Here is a 19,740-nt window from a genome sequence, read left to right on the forward strand (position 1 = left end):
TGCAAGGCAATCTTATAAGGATTTTATGTAGATGAGATTACCAGCAGTTATCGGCATGTATAATTGAGTATCATCAGCAAGGCAGTGAAAGGTAACCCCAAAACGCCACAATATGTGCCCAAGGGGTGCTATATAAAGGCCTAAGACAGACCCCTGTGGAACCCCAAATTTCATGTCACTAAGGTTAGAAGTAGTGTTATTGTACAAAACACGGTGAGAACGACTGGTCAGGTATGATGTCAACCATACAAGGGCACTCTCAGTAATCCCAAAATGATTCTCCAGCCTATCGAGTAGAATATGATGATCCACGGTATCAAACGCAGCACTGAGATCTAACAGCACCAGAACCGTAGTGGTGTCTGAATCCATTGCAAGCAGAAGATCATTCACCACTTTAGTGAGAGCCATCTCTGTGGAATGATATTTTCTAAAAGCAGACTGCAGTGGCTCAAAAAAACTATTCTCAGTAAGGTGGTCCATGAGCTGCCGCGAAACCACTCTTTCCAGAATTTTAGATCAAAATGATAGATTTGATATCAGTCTATAGTTTTTCAATACACTAGGGTCAAGATTAGATTTCTTAAGGTTTACTTGCTGCAGATTTGAAACATTTGGGAACAGATCCAGAAGTTAATGAGAGATTCATTAAAAATGAGGTGGGCTTCATAGATAATTGGCAAAGCTTCTGGGGAAAACCTGGTCTTGTTAGGAGAGACGGCATCCATCCCACTTTGGATGGAGCAGCTCTCATTTCTAGAAATCTGGCCAATTTTCTTAAATCTTCCAAACCGTGACTATCCAGGGTTGGGACCAGGAAGCAGAGTTGTAGTCTTACACACCTCTCTGCAGCTTCTCTCCCCCTGCCATCCCCTCATTACCCCATCCCCGTAGAGACGGTGCCTGCTCCCAGACCACCAATAACCAGCAAAAATCTATTTAAGCATAAAAATTCAAAAAGAAAAAATAATATAGCACCTTCAACTGCACCACAGACTAAAACAGTTAAATGTGGTCTATTAAACATTAGGTCTCTCTCTTCTAAGTCCCTGTTGGTAAATGATATAATAATTGATCAACATATTAATTTATTCTGCCTAACAGAAACCTGGTTACAGCAGGATGAATATGTTAGTTTAAATGAGTCAACACCCCCGAGTCACACTAACTGTCAGAATGCTTGTAGCACGGGCCGGGGCGGAGGATTAGCAGCAATCTTCCATTCCAGCTTATTAATTAATCAAAAACCCAGACAGAGCTTTAATTCATTTGAAAGCTTGTCTCTTAGTCTTGTCCATCCAAATTGGAAGTCCCAAAAACCAGTTTTATTTGTTATTATCTATCGTCCACCTGGTCGTTACTGTGAGTTTCTCTGTGAATTTTCAGACCTTTTGTCTGACTTAGTGCTTAGCTCAGATAAGATAATTATAGTGGGCGATTTTAACATCCACACAGATGCTGAGAATGACAGCCTCAACACTGCATTTAATCTATTATTAGACTCTATTGGCTTTGCTCAAAAAGTAAATGAGTCCACCCACCACTTTAATCATATCTTAGATCTTGTTCTGACTTATGGTATGGAAATAGAAGAATTAACAGTATTCCCTGAAAACTCCCTTCTGTCTGATCATTTCTTAATAACATTTACATTTACTCTGATGGACTACCCAGCAGTGGGGAATAAGTTTCATTACACTAGAAGTCTTTCAGAAGGCGCTGTAACTAGGTTTAAGGATATGATTCCTTCTTTATGTTCTCTAATGCCATATACCAACACAGTGCAGAGTAGCTACCTAAACTCTGTAAGGGAGATAGAGTATCTCGTCAATAGTTTTACATCCTCATTGAAGACAACTTTGGATGCTGTAGCTCCTCTGAAAAAGAGAGCTTTAAATCAGAAGTGTCTGACTCTGTGGTATAACTCACAAACTCGTAGCTTAAAGCAGATAACCCGTAAGTTGGAGAGGAAATGGCGTCTCACTAATTTAGAAGATCTTCACTTAGCCTGGAAAAAGAGTCTGTTGCTCTATAAAAAAGCCCTCCGTAAAGCTAGGACATCTTTCTACTCATCAATAATTGAAGAAAATAAGAACAACCCCAGGTTTCTTTTCAGCACTGTAGCCAGGCTGACAAAGACTCAGAGCTCTATTGAGCTGAGTATTCCATTAACTTTAACTAGTAATGACTTCATGACTTTCTTTGCTAACAAAATTTTAACTATTAGAGAAAAAATTACTCATAACCATCCCAAAGACGTATCGTTATCTTTGGCTGCTTTCAGTGATGCCGGTATTTGGTTAGACTCTTTCTCTCCGATTGTTCTGTCTGAGTTATTTTCATTAGTTACTTCATCCAAACCATCAACATGTTTATTAGACCCCATTCCTACCAGGCTGCTCAAGGAAGCCCTACCATTATTTAATGCTTCGATCTTAAATATGATCAATCTATCTTTGTTAGTTGGTTATGTACCACAGGCTTTTAAGGTGGCAGTCATTAAACCATTACTTAAAAAGCCATCACTTGACCCAGCTATCTTAGCTAATTATAGGCCAATCTCCAACCTTCCTTTTCTCTCAAAAATTCTTGAAAGGGTAGTTGTAAAACAGCTAACTGATCATCTGCAGAGGAATGGTCTATTTGAAGAGTTTCAGTCAGGTTTTAGAATTCATCATAGTACAGAAACAGCATTAGTGAAGGTTACAAATGATCTTCTTATGGCCTCGGACAGTGGACTCATCTCTGTGCTTGTTCTGTTAGACCTCAGTGCTGCTTTTGATACTGTTGACCATAAAATTTTATTACAGAGATTAGAGCATGCCATAGGTATTAAAGGCACTGCGCTGCGGTGGTTTGAATCATATTTGTCTAATAGATTACAATTTGTTCATGTAAATGGGGAATCTTCTTCACAGACTAAAGTTAATTATGGAGTTCCACAAGGTTCTGTGCTAGGACCAATTTTATTCACTTTATACATGCTTCCCTTAGGCAGTATTATTAGACGGTATTGCTTAAATTTTCATTGTTACGCAGATGATACCCAGCTTTATCTATCCATGAAGCCAGAGGACACACACCAATTAGCTAAACTGCAGGATTGTCTTACAGACATAAAGACATGGATGACCTCTAATTTCCTGCTTTTAAACTCAGATAAAACTGAAGTTATTGTACTTGGCCCCACAAATCTTAGAAACATGGTGTCTAACCAGATCCTTACTCTGGATGGCATTACCCTGACCTCTAGTAATACTGTGAGAAATCTTGGAGTCATTTTTGATCAGGATATGTCATTCAAAGCGCATATTAAACAAATATGTAGGACTGCTTTTTTGCATTTACGCAATATCTCTAAAATCAGAAAGGTCTTGTCTCAGAGTGATGCTGAAAAACTAATTCATGCATTTATTTCCTCTAGGCTGGACTATTGTAATTCATTATTATCAGGTTGTCCTAAAAGTTCCCTAAAAAGCCTTCAGTTAATTCAAAATGCTGCAGCTAGAGTACTGACGGGGACTAGAAGGAGATAGCATATCTCACCCATATTGGCCTCTCTTCATTGGCTTCCTGTTAATTCTAGAATAGAATTTAAAATTCTTCTTCTTACTTATAAGGTTTTGAATAATCAGGTCCCATCTTATCTTAGGGACCTCGTAGTACCATATCACCCCAATAGAGCGCTTCGCTGTCAGACTGCAGGCTTACTTGTAGTTCCTAGGGTTTGTAAGAGCAGAATGGGAGGCAGAGCCTTCAGCTTTCAGGCTCCTCTCCTGTGGAACCAGCTCCCAATTCAGATCAGGGAGACAGACACCCTCTCTACTTTTAAGATTAGGCTTAAAACTTTCCTTTTTGCTAAAGCTTATAGTTAGGGCTGGATCAGGTGACCCTGAACCATCCCTTAGTTATGCTGCTATAGACGTAGACTGCTGGGGGGTTCCCATGATGCACTGTTTCTTTCTCTTTTTGCTCTGTATGCACCACTCTGCATTTAATCATTAGTGATCGATCTCTGCTCCCCTCCACAGCATGTCTTTTTCCCGGTTCTCTCCCTCAGCCCCAACCAGTCCCAGCAGAAGACTGCCCCTCCATGAGCCTGGTTCTGCTGGAGGTTTCTTCCTGTTAAAAGGGAGTTTTTCCTTCCCACTGTAGCCAAGTGCTTGCTCACAGGGGGTCGTTTTGACCGTTGGGGTTTTACATAATTATTGTATGGCCTTGCCTTACAATATAAAGCGCCTTGGGGCAACTGTTTGTTGTGATTTGGCGCTATATAAAAAAAAATTGATTGATTGAAATTGATTGATTGATTAATAATTTCCACCACAGTCAGCCCAAGAGTGGGCCACAGGTTCTTAAACAGTTTTGTTGGTATAGGATCAAATAAGCAGGTTGCTTTTTGTAGACGTTACGAGTTTTGTCAGCACGCTCAGTCTGTAGTATAGCAGAATTTCCTGGATTACTTCGAGAATAAAATAGAAGACATAGCTCTGAGTAGCTATGACACAGCGTGTCATAGCTACTCACAGCTGGAGAACACATATGGTGCCATGAAGAACATCACCTCTCAACACGCCATCACAACGCACGTGTCGGCACGCTGTCCTGATATGGTAAAAAATAAAAACAAATATCAACTTTGCAATGCATTCAGTAGTGCCTCATTGCGCACTGGACACCATCAGCCAGGCTGTCCCACGTGAAAATACTGTCTGATCATGTGAATGGCCGGTGTTGGAGACTGCCCCCCCAATACCCTTGACCTCATCCACCAGTCACCACGTGTCCTTTGATCCCAGGGAAGGTGGAAACAAAGAAGTTATGACACAAAAGAATCTGTTCAGATTGCACCCTGCCTGATATACCATTCAGAACAAAGTTTTATTTAAAACAACAGTGAGTAGTAAAATCTTACACAGAGCTCTGTGGATCCTGTTCTCAGCCCTGAGGTAGCCTTAGCTCTCAGCAGGAGATAAGAAGAAGAGTCCAAAATGCTATCTATGATTCATCTATTTTTGCTGCATGGTCCCCTCCTCTCATTGGTCCAAAAGGTTGGTGAGAACCGTCTGCTTCTGGGAATTCTCCTCCCCTTGCGTTGTGTGGCCAGGCGACTAACTTGGAAGGAGAGGTTGCTAGCACATCACTTCCCTCGAGTGTCTTTACCACACCCGTCCCTGACTGGCCTGTACAGGACAGGTCATGGCCATGCTTCAGGCTTCCTCCCTTGTTCCTGTGAAAATCTGCAAAACAAGTCTATATGTGGACATAAGCACACTTTGCAAGATTATCCTTAGCCATAACATATATCTTAAATGTCAGCAGGCTGGCGTGCACAGATGTGCCTGTGGTTCAACGCTTAGTTTCGCAGCAACAATATAGATGGGGTACATCTTGTCTAGACATTCCACTGATACTAAACAGGCTGCATTACCAGTTTCAATACTCCCACGATTAGTTAAAAGTAGACTAACGAGTACAACATCTTCAGCACATAATGTGCTCTTACAAAGATGCCCTAAATCTAATGCAGTGGATATTATACTAATACTTGTATTTTTAATAGCTTTGATGATAGAAATTTCCTTCCATGTCCTACAGCTGTTGTTAATTCCTTGAGTCCAAAATGCTATCTGTGATCCACTTGAGTAACCTCCTCTAACAATGATTCATCTATTCTTGCAGCGTGGTCTCCTCCTCTCATTGGTCCAAAAGGTTGATGAGAACCGTCTGCTTCTGGGAATTCTCCTCCCCTTGTGTTGTGTTTCCAGTTTAGTTTTCCATCAAAAATTTCCGTGGCAATCCTGTACTTAACAATACCTCATGCTTTTTCTCAATCATTGCCAAAATGATTTCAACAATTCAATTTTTTTTTTACTTTTCAAATGAATTTGTTTAATCTTTAGAATATTTATTTTCAGATTTCAGATTCACCATTGCTTATCTGCTGCATCAGTCACATGAATTTATCATAACACCACCACCACCAACAACAACAACAACTACAACTACTACTATTGTTCTTATTAATAGGGCGGCATGGTTGGATTAGTGGTTTGCACTGTTGCCTCACAGAAAGAAGGTTGTAGGTTCATTTCCCACCTGGCCCGTCCCGTGTGTGGTTTGCATGTTCTCCCTGTGTTTTTGTGGCTTCTTCCGCTTCCAAAGACCTGCAGGTTCAGTCAATCAGTGACTCTGGTGAGTGAGAGTGTGTTTGCACCCCCACCAGATAGCTTGGGATAAGTGACTTTAGAACATTAATTAAGGTTTTTCCTCTTAGTCACAGATTTGTGTGTCCAGCAGGAAACCCACGGTGAAAATGTCTCGACTGAGCATCTGGACTTCCTGTTGGCCCGGCAGCAGTGGAAAAAAATGGAGGAGCAGTTTAAGGATCAACCAATCCCCAAACCAGGCCTCAAAGCTCACAATGGTTTCCACGGTACCCACAGCTCAATATACCCTCCCACTCGCAGTCCCCGTCTCAAACGCAGGTACAAAACACAGTGAACTGTTCTTTTCTTTTTTTTTATCATACATTTATTTATTTTGCTGCTGTCACTATTTGAAATTAATTTATGCAAAACTTAGCAAGTATTTATTTTTGCAAACACTAAAACCATTATTTCGCCTTTTGATTTGATGTCCTGTGACTCGTCTCATCAAAGGGAAATTCATAACCAGGTGCACAAGGAGCCCCCTTTATCCAGCACCCTTAGCCCAAGTTCAGAGGACTCTGGCCTGGATGACTCGTCCTTCCGCAGCCATCTGGAGGACACCGAAAGTGCTGTGGAGAGAGAGATCCGACTGACGCTGGAGAGAGAGGAAAAACACCGCAGAGAGAGGGGCATGATTGCTCAGGGACTGACAATACCCAGGTTCGAAACATTTTCACACACAGCACCTGTGTTCTTTCAACAGAAGTGGACTTGCAGTCATTTGTGGATCCATGACCATGCTGATCTTAAAGTGGATGTGGTCAGGTGTAACGCTGGTGCATTACTGCGCCAAAACCCTGCTGTGGAGTTGCGTGTAACGATTTTTATTTATGCAGCATTAGCTGTTTCTCTTGTTCAACATCTGTGGACCCCCCCATTCAGGGTCACACAGCAGATCTGATATGGATCTGCGCACACAGGTGGTTTTGAACTCGGAACCTTTCTGCAGTGTTTTCCACAGACTGAGAACGTTCTTGTGGCGCTGCACAGCACAACTCTGAGGTGCTGCTTATCACACTCTGCTGCATGCGTGTTTTTTCACGCCTGTCGGTGACGTCACTTGCCTGTGAGCACGCCTTGTGGAAGGAGTGGTCCAGCCCACTCGTCGGATTTTCATTGTCTGAGAAGTTGCTGAGAGACTGGCGCTGTGCTTCATCAAAATTTTTTCAGAAACTGTGAGGCACATCCGAGTGGACACCATTTGACAAATTAAGCTGGTTTTCTGTGAAAATTTTAACGGCTGATGAGAGATTTTGGATTGTTTCTATCACTGTAAGGACTTCCCATGGAGCGGGACGTCACGCAGCGCTCCGAGGCGACGTTGTCATCCTGTTTCAAGCTGAAAACCTCCAAATTTAAGCCTCTGTTGACCCAGGATGTCGTGAGAGAACAGAGAACTTTCAGAAGAGGTCGGAATCAGCAGTTTATCCGGACATTCCACTGTTAAAGGACATTTTTTTAATGAAAGACGTGCGGACGGATTGGCGCGTCGGCTCGCAGCCGGTGCGGTGCGCCCACCACACCATTTGTAAAATCCAAGCGGCTTTTGGTGGCTTTCAGTTGAGTGAGTATCTGAGAAATTGTTTAACAGCAGGGCATGTTCCAACTTGTCCTTAAGGCTTCCAACGGAGGTGTTTTTCCTGTTAAAATTTTCCGTTAAAATTTTCACCGAAAACCAGCTTAATTTGTCGAACGGTGTCCATTCGGATGTGCCTCACAGTTTCTGAAAAAATTTTGATGAAGCACAGCGCCAGTCTCTCAGAAACTTCTCAGACAAAGGAATTCCGACGAGGGGGCTGGACCACTCCTCCCACAAGCCGTGCTCACAGGCGAATGACGTCACCGACAGGCGTGAAAAAACTCTCGCATGCCCATGAGGGTTCAAGCTTGGCTGATGTAATCACATGTGATTCAAATCCATATGGTTTTTTTAAAAAAAATAATAAGGTCAGATACTTTTCTAATAGACCTCGTACACCTACCCCTTTTATCTCAGCAACTTTTACTTATCACAGCAAAACCAAAACAAAAGAAAACAAAGTGAGCAGAACAGCAATCACAGGCATTTAAAAAAATCAATAAACTTAAATTACTCATCATATCGACACCAATAACAGCACACATCACATCATCGAAAAAAAATTACAAAATTAATAACTTAATTGTCCATACTTTAACAAACAGCTATATCAATCAATCAATCAATTTTTTTATATAGCGCCAAATCACAACAAGCAGTTGCCCCAAGGCGCTTTATATTGTAAGGCAAGGCCATACAATAATTATGTAAAACCCCAACGGGGAGCAGGCACCGCCTCTACGGGGATGGGGTAATGAGGGGATGGCAGGGGGAGAGAAGCTGCAGAGAGGTGTGTAAGACTACCACTCTGCTTCCTGGTCCCAACCCTGGATAGTCACGGTTTGGAGGATTTAAGAAAACTAGCCAGATTTCTAGAAATGAGAGCTGATCCATCCAAAGTGGGATGGATGCCGTCTCTCCTAACAAGACCAGGTTTTCCCCAGAAGCTTTGCCAATTATCTATGAAGCCCACCTCATTTTTTGGACACCACTCAGACAGCCAGCAATTCAAGGAGAACATGCGGCTAAACATGTCACTCCCGGTCTGATTGGGGAGGGGCCCAGAGAAAACTACAGAGTCCGACATTGTTTTTGCAAAGTTACACACCGATTTAATGTTAATTTTAGTGACCTCCGATTGGCGTAACCGGGTGTCATTACTGCCGACGTGAATTACAATCTTACCAAATTTACGCTTAGCCTTAGCCAGCAGTTTCAAATTTCCTTCAATGTCGCCTGCTCTGGCCCCCGGAAGACAATTGACTATGGTTGCTGGTGTCGCTAACTTCACATTTCGCAAAACAGAGTCGCCAATAACCAGAGTTTGATCCTCGGTGGGTGTGTCGTCGAGTGGGAAAAAACGGTTAGAGATGTGAACGGGTTGGCGGTGTACACGGGGCTTCTGTTTAGGGCTACGCTTCCTCCTCACAGTCACCCAGTCAGCCTGCTTTCCCGGCTGCTCGGGATCTGCCAGGGGGTAACTAACGGCGGCTAAGCTACCTTGGTCCGCACCGACTACAGGGGCCTGGCTAGCTGTAGAATTTTCCATGGTGCGGAGCCGAGTCTCCAATTCGCCCAGCCTGGCCTCCAAAGCTACGAATAAGCTACACTTATTACAAGTACCGTTACTGCTAAAGGAGGCCGAGGAATAACTAAACATTTCACACCCAGAGCAGAAAAGTGCGGGAGAGACAGGAGAAGCCGCCATGCTAAATCGGCTAAGAGCTAGTAGCTACGCTAAGCTAGCGGATTCCTAAAAACACGCAAAGTGAATATATAGTCCTTCAACCATGAATTGAATTTTCAGAGAATTTAGACAATTTTCACATATTCAGAAAACATCAGTTCCTTATATTGGCGTTTAAACTGATTGACATTTGGACATCGCTTGAGTTCCTTCGACAGATTATTCCATATTTTAGGGCCACAAGTAGAAAACACAAAAGCCTTTCCTGGTTGTCCTAGCGCCAGCAATTTTAAAATGATACAAGCCCTTTAAATTATATTTTCCCTTTCTCTCCTTAAAACATTCCTTAATTCTGGGGTGCAGTTGCTTATTTTTCACTTTATACATTAATTGCACAGTTTTTTAAACATAATCATATCATGAAGTTTTAATATTTGAGATTTAATAAACAATGAATTGGTGTGATCTCGATAGCCTACATTAGAGTACATATAAAAAACTAGACTAGTCATGAACATGTCAATGGCAAAATTACAAAAACATATGTACTAACCATTTTCCTATAATGCAATATTTTAAGTTGCACATAATGCTCTCACCAACTTATACACTGTAGAAGCTGAGTCGGAAGCAGTAAAAGGAGACGAGTTCTACATGCTTTATTCACAGAAAAGTTAAAACAGCAAAATCACTTTTCAGGCTCACATTTTAAATACTGTCAACCCGGCCTGTACTCCGCAGGGGGTGGAGGACAAAAGACCGGGCTAATCGAACACACGTTCATCGGCTGCAGACATCGCAAAGCAGGTGAAATCAAAGCTTTGCATACAGCACATGAAAACCCTTTTTTTGTGGTAATCCACAGAACCCTGTGAATTTGAGCATTGAGGTGTGAACAGGTTCAATCAATCAGCAGCATCAGACGTTAACGTGGGAACAGGTTTGATCAACAGAGGTGTTACACATGTCCCTGTGTAAAGCCCCTTTCACACCGGGGCTGCTCCCAGTTGTGTCGTGTGTCGTCATGATGACGCCACGTGGAAGCAACCCAGTGTCAAGATGATGCAGCTCAGTGCCACAACAGCGCGAGGGGCGCAAAGGATGACGCAAATCGGACACCGAAAATTAAACGTTTAATTTTTGTTTGCGTCCTCTGCTTGACACAGAATTAAGTGGTTTCAGCGCAAGTCAGAGCAACAGGACGGTACTCAACGTGACTGGAAGCCACACACTCACAAGACAACGTTACCCGACGCCAATTTATGATTCCTGCTGTGTTCCATTGTTCCTGAAATATAAATCACGCAGGATTGTTTTTATACTGTGTACTCAATGCAATAAAAACTACACACTCAGAGGGAGAACAGAAAAAAAAGCTGATTGCAGCTCCTCTTCTCTCACAAAAGTGTTTAAATAAAATCCATAAAAGTCCTGCTCACAGACTGATTGCCATAGACAGGACATGTCCACATCCAGTAAAAAGTCTGGACATCTCCAGTCCACTCACAGACCGTTCGTTCATGCGCGCACATGTGAACAATTAAAAGAAAGTAAAAAAAAAAAACTGTCTGGCTGCAGGCAGTTAGTTCCTTTTTCTCTTCTCAAGCTCTCTCATCACTGTGTTAAAAAAAGGACAAGTCCTGCTCACAGACTGATTGCCAGAGACAGGACATGTCCACATCAAGTTGAACTCCAGACATCTCCACATTTACTCATGGACGGTTCGTGCGCGCGCATCTCGCTGTCAAAAGAGGAAAGATAAACTATAACAGAACTCAGAGTGCAGACCTGCATCTCAGCACAAGAACAAATATAAACTAGAAGAGAAGTCAGAGTGCACAGTCTGGCTGCAGCCAAACTGTGCACTCTGATTCCTCTGTGCGGAGAACCTGTGCTGCAGGCTGTGTTCTCACCTCCTCTTTGCTCCATGCTGCGCACACCTGACGCAGAAATTCCTGCATTGTCATCACGCAACAGGAAGCAACTCGAAGTGGGCCCGGTGTGAAAGGGGCTTAAGGCAGGAAACCCATTGTTGTTGTAAGTGGCTGCATTTCATTCTGAACAATGTCTGACTTGGTGAATTATGTCTGTCCTTGCAACAGTCCAACAGTCCTTGCATGTGTGCGCTAAACAGGCCCTCCCAGAGTCCACCATAGGGAAGAACAAAAAAATGAACAAAGTTAAAAGAAAAGTCAGCTGGGGGGGGCTCTGTGGTTCTGTCCAGTTCTAGGTGGGCCGGTTTGAGGCAATACACCAAAATATGTTCAGATTTGCTGCTGATGTCGACCACAAAGGTTTTGTCGCCTGTTTTCAGGACAAGAAAGGGGCTCTCATAAGGGGGCTGTAGTGGTCCTCTGTGCACATCATGACGAATTAAAAAGTAATCCGCTGATTGCAGGCGTGAGGGTGTGTAGGAAAACAGAGTACCATGCTGTGTAGTCGGCACCGGTGCAAAAATTCGAAGTTTGTCCCCAAGGTCACTCTTTTGGTGAGTCGCTGATCAGGGGGCCGTTCATGGAACCATGGAAATAGAGACCTGGAATGGATGTTACGTGACTAGCAGCGTGCCGCACAGTGGCCATTACTAAGGGTGGAGAGAGCGCCTTGAGCCAGTTAAACAGAAGTGAAATGAGAGGAAAAAAGGCAGCCAGTGCTTCACCATCAACTGCACCAACTACAAAAACAAATTCTCCAATACTAAAATGAACTGTACAAGAGCCTTAATGTAATTATGTAAAACAAATGTCTATTTTAAAGTCGTTATGTCGCAATTTAATATTGATATACTGAGACTATAACTCAATGCTATAAGTTCTTTTCATTAGGCTGCGTTCACATGCATAAAAATACAGAAACAAAAATGTTTAAATAAATAAATAAACACACACACACACACACACACACACACACACACACATATATATATATATATATATATATATATATATATTGCAATTGTTTAATATGATATGTACATGGTGGTCACAGGCAGCATTTAAATTTTAACAGTGTGGTTGGAGGGGATGGAGGAGGTACTTTTTACCCTGACTGAGGGTCAAAAGTCATAAATTCTGAATGGCTTTATATCTACTTGTAATAAAATGTTAGTAAAAATCATATATATGTTGTTGTCATTAAAAGACTAGCAATAATATTGCAAGGCATACTTCACATTTATATTTTAATACAGAAGGATTGTTTATCCAGGCATGTATGGGTTCATTAGAGCTTTTAATCAGCTTGAATACAACTTACAAGGCTTCATTTATAAAAATCCATCGAGAATTATGATGACAGGGAAAAAACACAGTAAATTACCCAAATTTCCACACTTTACATAAAACATTTTTTTTCTACCCAGGCATGTATGGGTTCATTAGAAAGAGCATTTAAATGGCTTTAAAACAAGCCTACTTTTATTCAAATCTGTTAAATAGCGACAATAGACTGAGAAAAGCAGCACAGTTTGTCATAATTTCCCCAAATTTCTGCATTTTACATAAAAGTTTTTTTTTCACCCACACATGCATAGGTTCATTGGAAAGAGCTTTCAAGGGGCTTTGAAACAATCCTACATTTATTAAAATCTGTTAAGAAATAGTGATGCTAGTGCAAAAAAAGCATCCAGTTTATTATTGATGATCTGCACATCTCCACCCTTGGTAATGGCGCCTTCCTGTCCTGAGCGATGCTAACAGATTGAGGTGCGCATGTCCATTCCAGGTCTATATTTCCATGGATGGAACACTGGAAGCGCTCACACAGTCCATTAGCCTGTGGGTAAAACGCTGTCTCTAATTCAATTTCCCTTTTTTTAAAGTAAGTTTTTTACTTAAATTTTCAGGTTTAATTTAAAATCAAATCAAATTACTTTTATTTATATAGCACCAAATCACAACAAACAGTTGCCCCAAGGCGCTTTCAAATTTCAAATTCAGATTTCAAATTCAAATTTCAATTTCAACTGAATTTCAAATTCAATTGTAATTTTTTTCAAAAACTGTACGTTTTTGCATATACTGCATTTGAACACAGGTGTGTTTTCTAAAGGCTATTAACTCGTCTGTGCAATAATAGTGTACATTTATCCTTCTAAGCACATGTTAAATGTTGTCAGCAATACATCATTTCACACAACATAATCATCATCTTGCAATAAAATGGCATCATAATATGTTTGTCTTTACCACATCCCTTGTCTCTCGTGGGAAATTACACCAATGTGCTAATTCTGGAGGCCACTGTGCCAGCCAGGCATGAAAGGCCTCCTTTTTCAGCCTGAGAGCTTCCCTTACCACAGGTGTCCACCAGCATATTCTTGAGTTGCCGCCACTACAAGCACCGACAACCATCTGGGTATGTCAAAGCAGCCACCTTAACAATGGAGGCCTTGAACATGGACCACTGCACTTCCATGTCCCCGGGTTTCCTTGGTATTTGAGAGAAGCTTCTTTGGAGGTGTGAGTTGAAGGATGTCTGGATAGACTTTTTCACCAAATGGTCCTAGAAAGGTCCAGTCTGGGTGGAACGGGGGAAAGGCTCATTCTCAGGGTAGCCTCCAGTGATCCTCTGAGGCTGTTTCGAGCATTGGTCTTAGTTTTGGCCACAATGGAGAATCATGATTCACACAGGTATGTAGTTGGGAATGGGGGGAGGAGTTTCATAGCCCTCAGTGCTAGACATGGATACTCCTTTGAGACAACAATCCAGAAGGAGCCTTGGTCCAGTTTGTACCACTGCCTCTTTAAATTGCTGTCAGTGGAAACTTCCAGCAGCCGTGAGTCCAGATGTGAGGGCAAAGCAACATCATTTACAGAGAGATCCACTGAAAATGGGTCCACAACCCACATGTGCCGCTCTGTGGGATCCTCAAGATCGTATCCAGCAAACTGATCTGCTTCCGTGCCCTCACAAAGCTTAGAAAACCATCAGGACTTCACAGCATTGTTTTTAATGAAGTTGATAGTTTCACACTTACATCCATCATCTCGTGGAATTCTGGTGAGATCTCTTTTGCTTGCTCTTGCTTGCCTCTACTGGTGGTTGGCTCTCACTGCGGTATTGTATCACTTCCTGTTCCAGAGCACAGCGGTGTTTTGCTGTATCTGTTAGCTGTTTAATCTGCGCAGTTAGATTGATCTAGATAACTAGATAACGATTTGTTTCACAGTGTAATCTTCACGTGCCTTAACTAAAGCACTCCCTCTACTGAATCACCTCTAAATTATTTACACATTATTCACTTTGTGTGTTTTTAGGAATCCGCTAGCTTAGCGCAGCTACTAGCTCTTAGCCGATTTAGCATGGCGGCTTCTCCTGTCTCTCCTGCACTTTTCTGCTCTGGGTGTGAAATGTTTAGTTATTCCTCGGCCTCCTTTAGCAGTAATGGTACTTGTAAAAAGTGTAGCTTATTCGTAGCTTTGGAGGCCAGGCTGGGCGAATTGGAGACAGCTAGCCAGGCCCCTGTAGTCGGTGCGGACCAAGGTAGCTTAGCCGCCGAGCAGCCGGGAAAGCAGGCTGACTGGGTGACTGTGAGGAGGAAGCGTAGCCCTAAACAGAAGCCCCGTGTACACCGCCAACCCGTTCACATTTCTAACCGTTTTTTCCCCACTCGGCGACACACCCACCGAGGATCAAACTCTGGTTATTAGCGACTCTGTTTTGAGAAATGTGAAGTTAGCGACACCAGCAACCATAGTCAGTTGTCTTCCGGGGACCAGAGCAGGCGACATTGAAGGAAATTTGAAACTGCTGGCTAAGGCTAAGCGTAAATTTGGTAAGTTTGTAATTCACGTCAGCAGTAATGACACCCGGTTACACCAATCGGAGGTCACTAAAATTAACATTGAATCGGTGTGTAACTTTGCAAAAACAATGTCGGACTCTGTAGTTTTCTCTGGGCCCCTCCCCAATCGGACCGGGAGTGACATGTTTAGCCTCATGTTCTCCTTGAATTGCTGGCTGTCTGAGTGGTGTCCAAAAAATGAGGTGGGCTTCATAGATAATTGGCAAAGCTTCTGGGGAAAACCTGGTCTTGTTAGGAGAGACGGCATCCATCCCACTTTGGATGGATCAGCTCTCATTTCTAGAAATCTGGCTAGTTTTCTTAAATCCTCCAAACCGTGACTATCCAGGGTTGGGACCAGGAAGCAGAGTTGTAGTCTTACACACCTCTCTGCAGCTTCTCTCCCCCTGCCTTCCCCTCATTACCCCATCCCCGTAGAGACGGTGCCTGCTCCCAGACCACCAATAACCAGCAAAAATCTATTTAAGCATAAAAATTCAAAAAGAAAAAATAATATAGCACCTTCAACTGCACCACAGACTAAAACAGTGAAATGTGGTCTATTAAACATTAGGTCTCTCTCTTCTAAGTCCCTGTTAGTAAATGATATAATAATTGATCAACATATTGATTTATTCTGCCTTACAGAAACCTGGTTACAGCAGGATGAATATGTTAGTTTAAATGAGTCAACACCCCCGAGTCACACTAACTGCCAGAACGCTTGTAGCACGGGCCGAGGCGGAGGATTAGCAGCAATCTTCCATTCCAGCTTATTAATTAATCCAAAACCCAGACAGAGCTTTAATTCATTTGAAAGCTTGACTCTTAGTCTTGTCCATCCAAATTGGAAGTCCCAAAAACCAGTTTTATTTGTTATTATCTATCGTCCACCTGGTCGTTACTGTGAGTTTCTCTGTGAATTTTCAGACCTTTTGTCTGACTTAGTGCTTAGCTCAGATAAGATCATTATAGTGGGCGATTTTAACATCCACACAGATGCTGAGAATGACAGCCTCAACACTGCATTTAATCTATTATTAGACTCAATTGGCTTTGCTCAAAATGTAAATGAGTCCACCCACCACTTTAATCATACCTTAGATCTTGTTCTGACTTATGGTATGGAAATTGAAGACAACAGTATTCCCTGAAAACTCCCTTCTGTCTGATCATTTCTTAATAACATTTACATTTACTCTGATGGACTACCCAGCAGTGGGGAATAAGTTTCATTACACTAGAAGTCTTTCAGAAAGCGCTGTAACTAGGTTTAAGGATATGATTCCTTCTTTATGTTCTCTAATGCCATATACCAACACAGTGCAGAGTAGCTACCTAAACTCTGTAAGTGAGATAGAGTATCTCGTCAATAGTTTTACATCCACATTGAAGACAACTTTGGATGCTGTAGCTCCTCTGAAAAAGAGAGCTTTAAATCAGAAGTGCCTGACTCCGTGGTATAACTCACAAACTCGCAGCTTAAAGCAGATAACCCGTAAGTTGGAGAGGAAATGGCGTCTCACTAATTTAGAAGATCTTCACTTAGCCTGGAAAAAGAGTCTGTTGCTCTATAAAAAAGCCCTCCGTAAAGCTAGGACATCTTTCTACTCATCACTAATTGAAGAAAATAAGAACAACCCCAGGTTTCTTTTCAGCACTGTAGCCAGGCTGACAAAGAGTCAGAGCTCTATTGAGCCGAGTATTCCTTTAACTTTAACTAGTAATGACTTCATGACTTTCTTTGCTAATAAAATTTTAACTATTAGAGAAAAAATTACTCATAACCATCCCAAAGACGTATCGTTATCTTTGGCTGCTTTCAGTGATGCCGGTATTTGGTTAGACTCTTTCTCTCCGATTGTTCTGTCTGAGTTATTTTCATTAGTTACTTCCTCCAAACCATCAACATGTCTATTAGACCCCATTCCTACCAGGCTGCTCAAGGAAGCCCTACCATTAATTAATGCTTCGATCTTAAATATGATCAATCTATCTTTATTAGTTGACTATGTACCACAGGCTTTTAAGGTGGCAGTAATTAAACCATTACTTAAAAAGCCATCACTTGACCCAGCTATCTTAGCTAATTATAGGCCAATCTCCAACCTTCCTTTTCTCTCAAAAATTCTTGAAAGGGTAGTTGTAAAACAGCTAACTGATCATCTGCAGAGGAATGGTCTATTTGAAGAGTTTCAGTCAGGTTTTAGAATTCATCATAGTACAGAAACAGCATTAGTGAAGATTACAAATGATCTTCTTATGGCCTCAGACAGTGGACTCATCTCTGTGCTTGTTCTGTTAGACCTCAGTGCTGCTTTTGATACTGTTGACCATAAAATTTTATTACAGAGATTAGAGCATGCCATAGGTATTAAAGGCACTGCGCTGCGGTGGTTTGAATCATATTTATCTAATAGATTACAATTTGTTCATGTAAATGGGGAATCTTCTTCACAGACTAAGGTTAATTATGGAGTTCCACAAGGTTCTGTGCTAGGACCAATTTTATTCACTTTATACATGTTTCCCTTAGGCAGTATTATTAGATGGCATTGCTTAAATTTTCATTGTTACGCAGATGATACCCAGCTTTATCTATCCATGAAGCCAGAGGACACACACCAATTAGCTAAACTGCAGAATTGTCTTACAGACATAAAGACATGGATGACCTCTAATTTCCTGCTTTTAAACTCAGATAAAACTGAAGTTATTGTACTTGGCCCCACAAATCTTAGAAACATGGTGTCTAACCAAATCCTTACTCTGGATGGCATTACCCTGACCTCTAGTAATACTGTGAGAAATCTTGGAGTCATTTTTGATCAGGATATGTCATTCAATGCGCATATTAAACAAATATGTAGGACTGCTTCTTTGCATTTGTGCAATATCTCTAAAATTAGAAAGGTCTTGTCTCAGAGTGATGCTGAAAAACTAATTCATGCATTTATTTCCTCTAGGCTGGACTATTGTAATTCATTATTATCAGGTTGTCCTAAAAGTTCCCTGAAAAGCCTTCAGTTAATTCAAAATGCTGCAGCTAGAGTACTGACAGGGACTAGGAGGAGAGAGCATATCTCACCCATATTGGCCTCTCTTCATTGGCTTCCTGTTAATTCTAGAATAGAATTTAAAATTCTTCTTCTTACTTATAAGGTTTTGAATAATCAGGTCCCATCTTATCTTAGGGACCTCATAGTACCATATCACCCCAATAGAGCACTTCCCTCTCAGACTGCAGGCTTACTTGTAGTTCCTAGGGTTTGTAAGAGTAGAATGGGAGGCAGAGCCTTCAGCTTTCAGGCTCCTCTCCTGTGGAACCAGCTCCCAATTCAGATCAGGGAGACAGACACCCTCTCTACTTTTAAGATTAGGCTTAAAACTTTAATTTTTGCTAAAGCTTATAGTTAGTGCTGGATCAGGTGACCCTGAACCATCCCTTAGTTATGCTGCTATAGACTTAGACTGCTGGGGGGTTCCCATGATGCACTGTTTCTTTCTCTTTTTGCTCTGTATGCACCACTCTGCATTTAATCATTAGTGATTGATCTCTGCTCCCCTCCACAGCATGTCTTTTTCCTGGTTCTCTCCCTCAGCCCCAACCAGTCCCAGCAGAAGACTGCCCCTCCCTGAGCCTGGTTCTGCTGGAGGTTTCTTCCTGTTAAAAGGGAGTTTTTCCTTCCCACTGTAGCCAAGTGCTTGCTCACAGGGGGTCGTTTTGACCGTTGGGGTTTTTACGTAATTATTGTATGGCCTCATCTTACAATATAAAGCGCCTTGGGGCAACTGTTTGTTGTGATTTGGCGCTATATAAATAAAATTGATTTGATTTGATATGATGTTTTGCTGCAAGACTTTCATGGTGGAGAAAATAGTGTGTCCATTTAGCTTCTGGTGCACGATCAAGTATCTGCCTGATGACCCCACGATGCCTGCCAGCCATTGACGCTGCACCATCTCTGCACACACTGCACACAGTTCTGCCAGTTCAGGCCATGCTCAGTGAAGTAGCGATCGATGCTGTGGAAACATTTCTCAGCTATAGCTTGAGTTGGTAGCTCTCCACAAAAAATATGTTCTTGTGTAAACTGCTGTCCCAGCGATACCGAACAAAAAAACAGCAGCAATGCAGCATTTGTGACGTCAGTAGACTCGTCCAGCTGCAAAGAGAAAAAGTGGATATTTTTTATTCTCTCCAGAAGCTGATGCTGTATGTCTGATGCCATGTCAACAATACGGTGACTCACAGTGTGGTTTGCGAGTGGGACGGTCATCAGCTTCTTGGCAGCAGCCTCCCGTATCACCTCACGGCACATGTCCACAGCAGTAGGTAGAACCAGTTCCTCGGCTGTGAACGCCTTCTTACTCTGCGCAGCACGCATGGGCACAATTTGGTGGGGGATGGAGGGACATGTCCCCCCCACCTTTTTAACCGGGGGGACAGAATATGGTATGTCCCCCCCCCCACCTT

The 19,740-nt window shown here is 42.2% G+C and overlaps 1 protein-coding gene across 4 annotated transcripts in view; it reads left to right on the forward strand.

The window, feature by feature from the left end:
* The window catches only part of LOC117521587, a 59,079-nt gene that overhangs the window by 26,267 nt on the left and 13,072 nt on the right, over positions 1 to 19,740 (forward strand). For all 4 annotated transcript variants that reach the window (XM_034182918.1, XM_034182915.1, XM_034182916.1 and 1 more), the window contains exons 3-4: positions 6,301 to 6,488; positions 6,663 to 6,872. In XM_034182918.1, coding sequence (XP_034038809.1) covers positions 6,301 to 6,488; positions 6,663 to 6,872 — 398 coding nt within the window. The remainder of the gene's footprint in view (positions 1 to 6,300; positions 6,489 to 6,662; positions 6,873 to 19,740) is intronic.

Source organism: Thalassophryne amazonica, chromosome 12 (genome assembly GCF_902500255.1).
Source record: "Thalassophryne amazonica chromosome 12, fThaAma1.1, whole genome shotgun sequence".
Lineage (NCBI taxonomy): Eukaryota > Metazoa > Chordata > Actinopteri > Batrachoidiformes > Batrachoididae > Thalassophryne > Thalassophryne amazonica.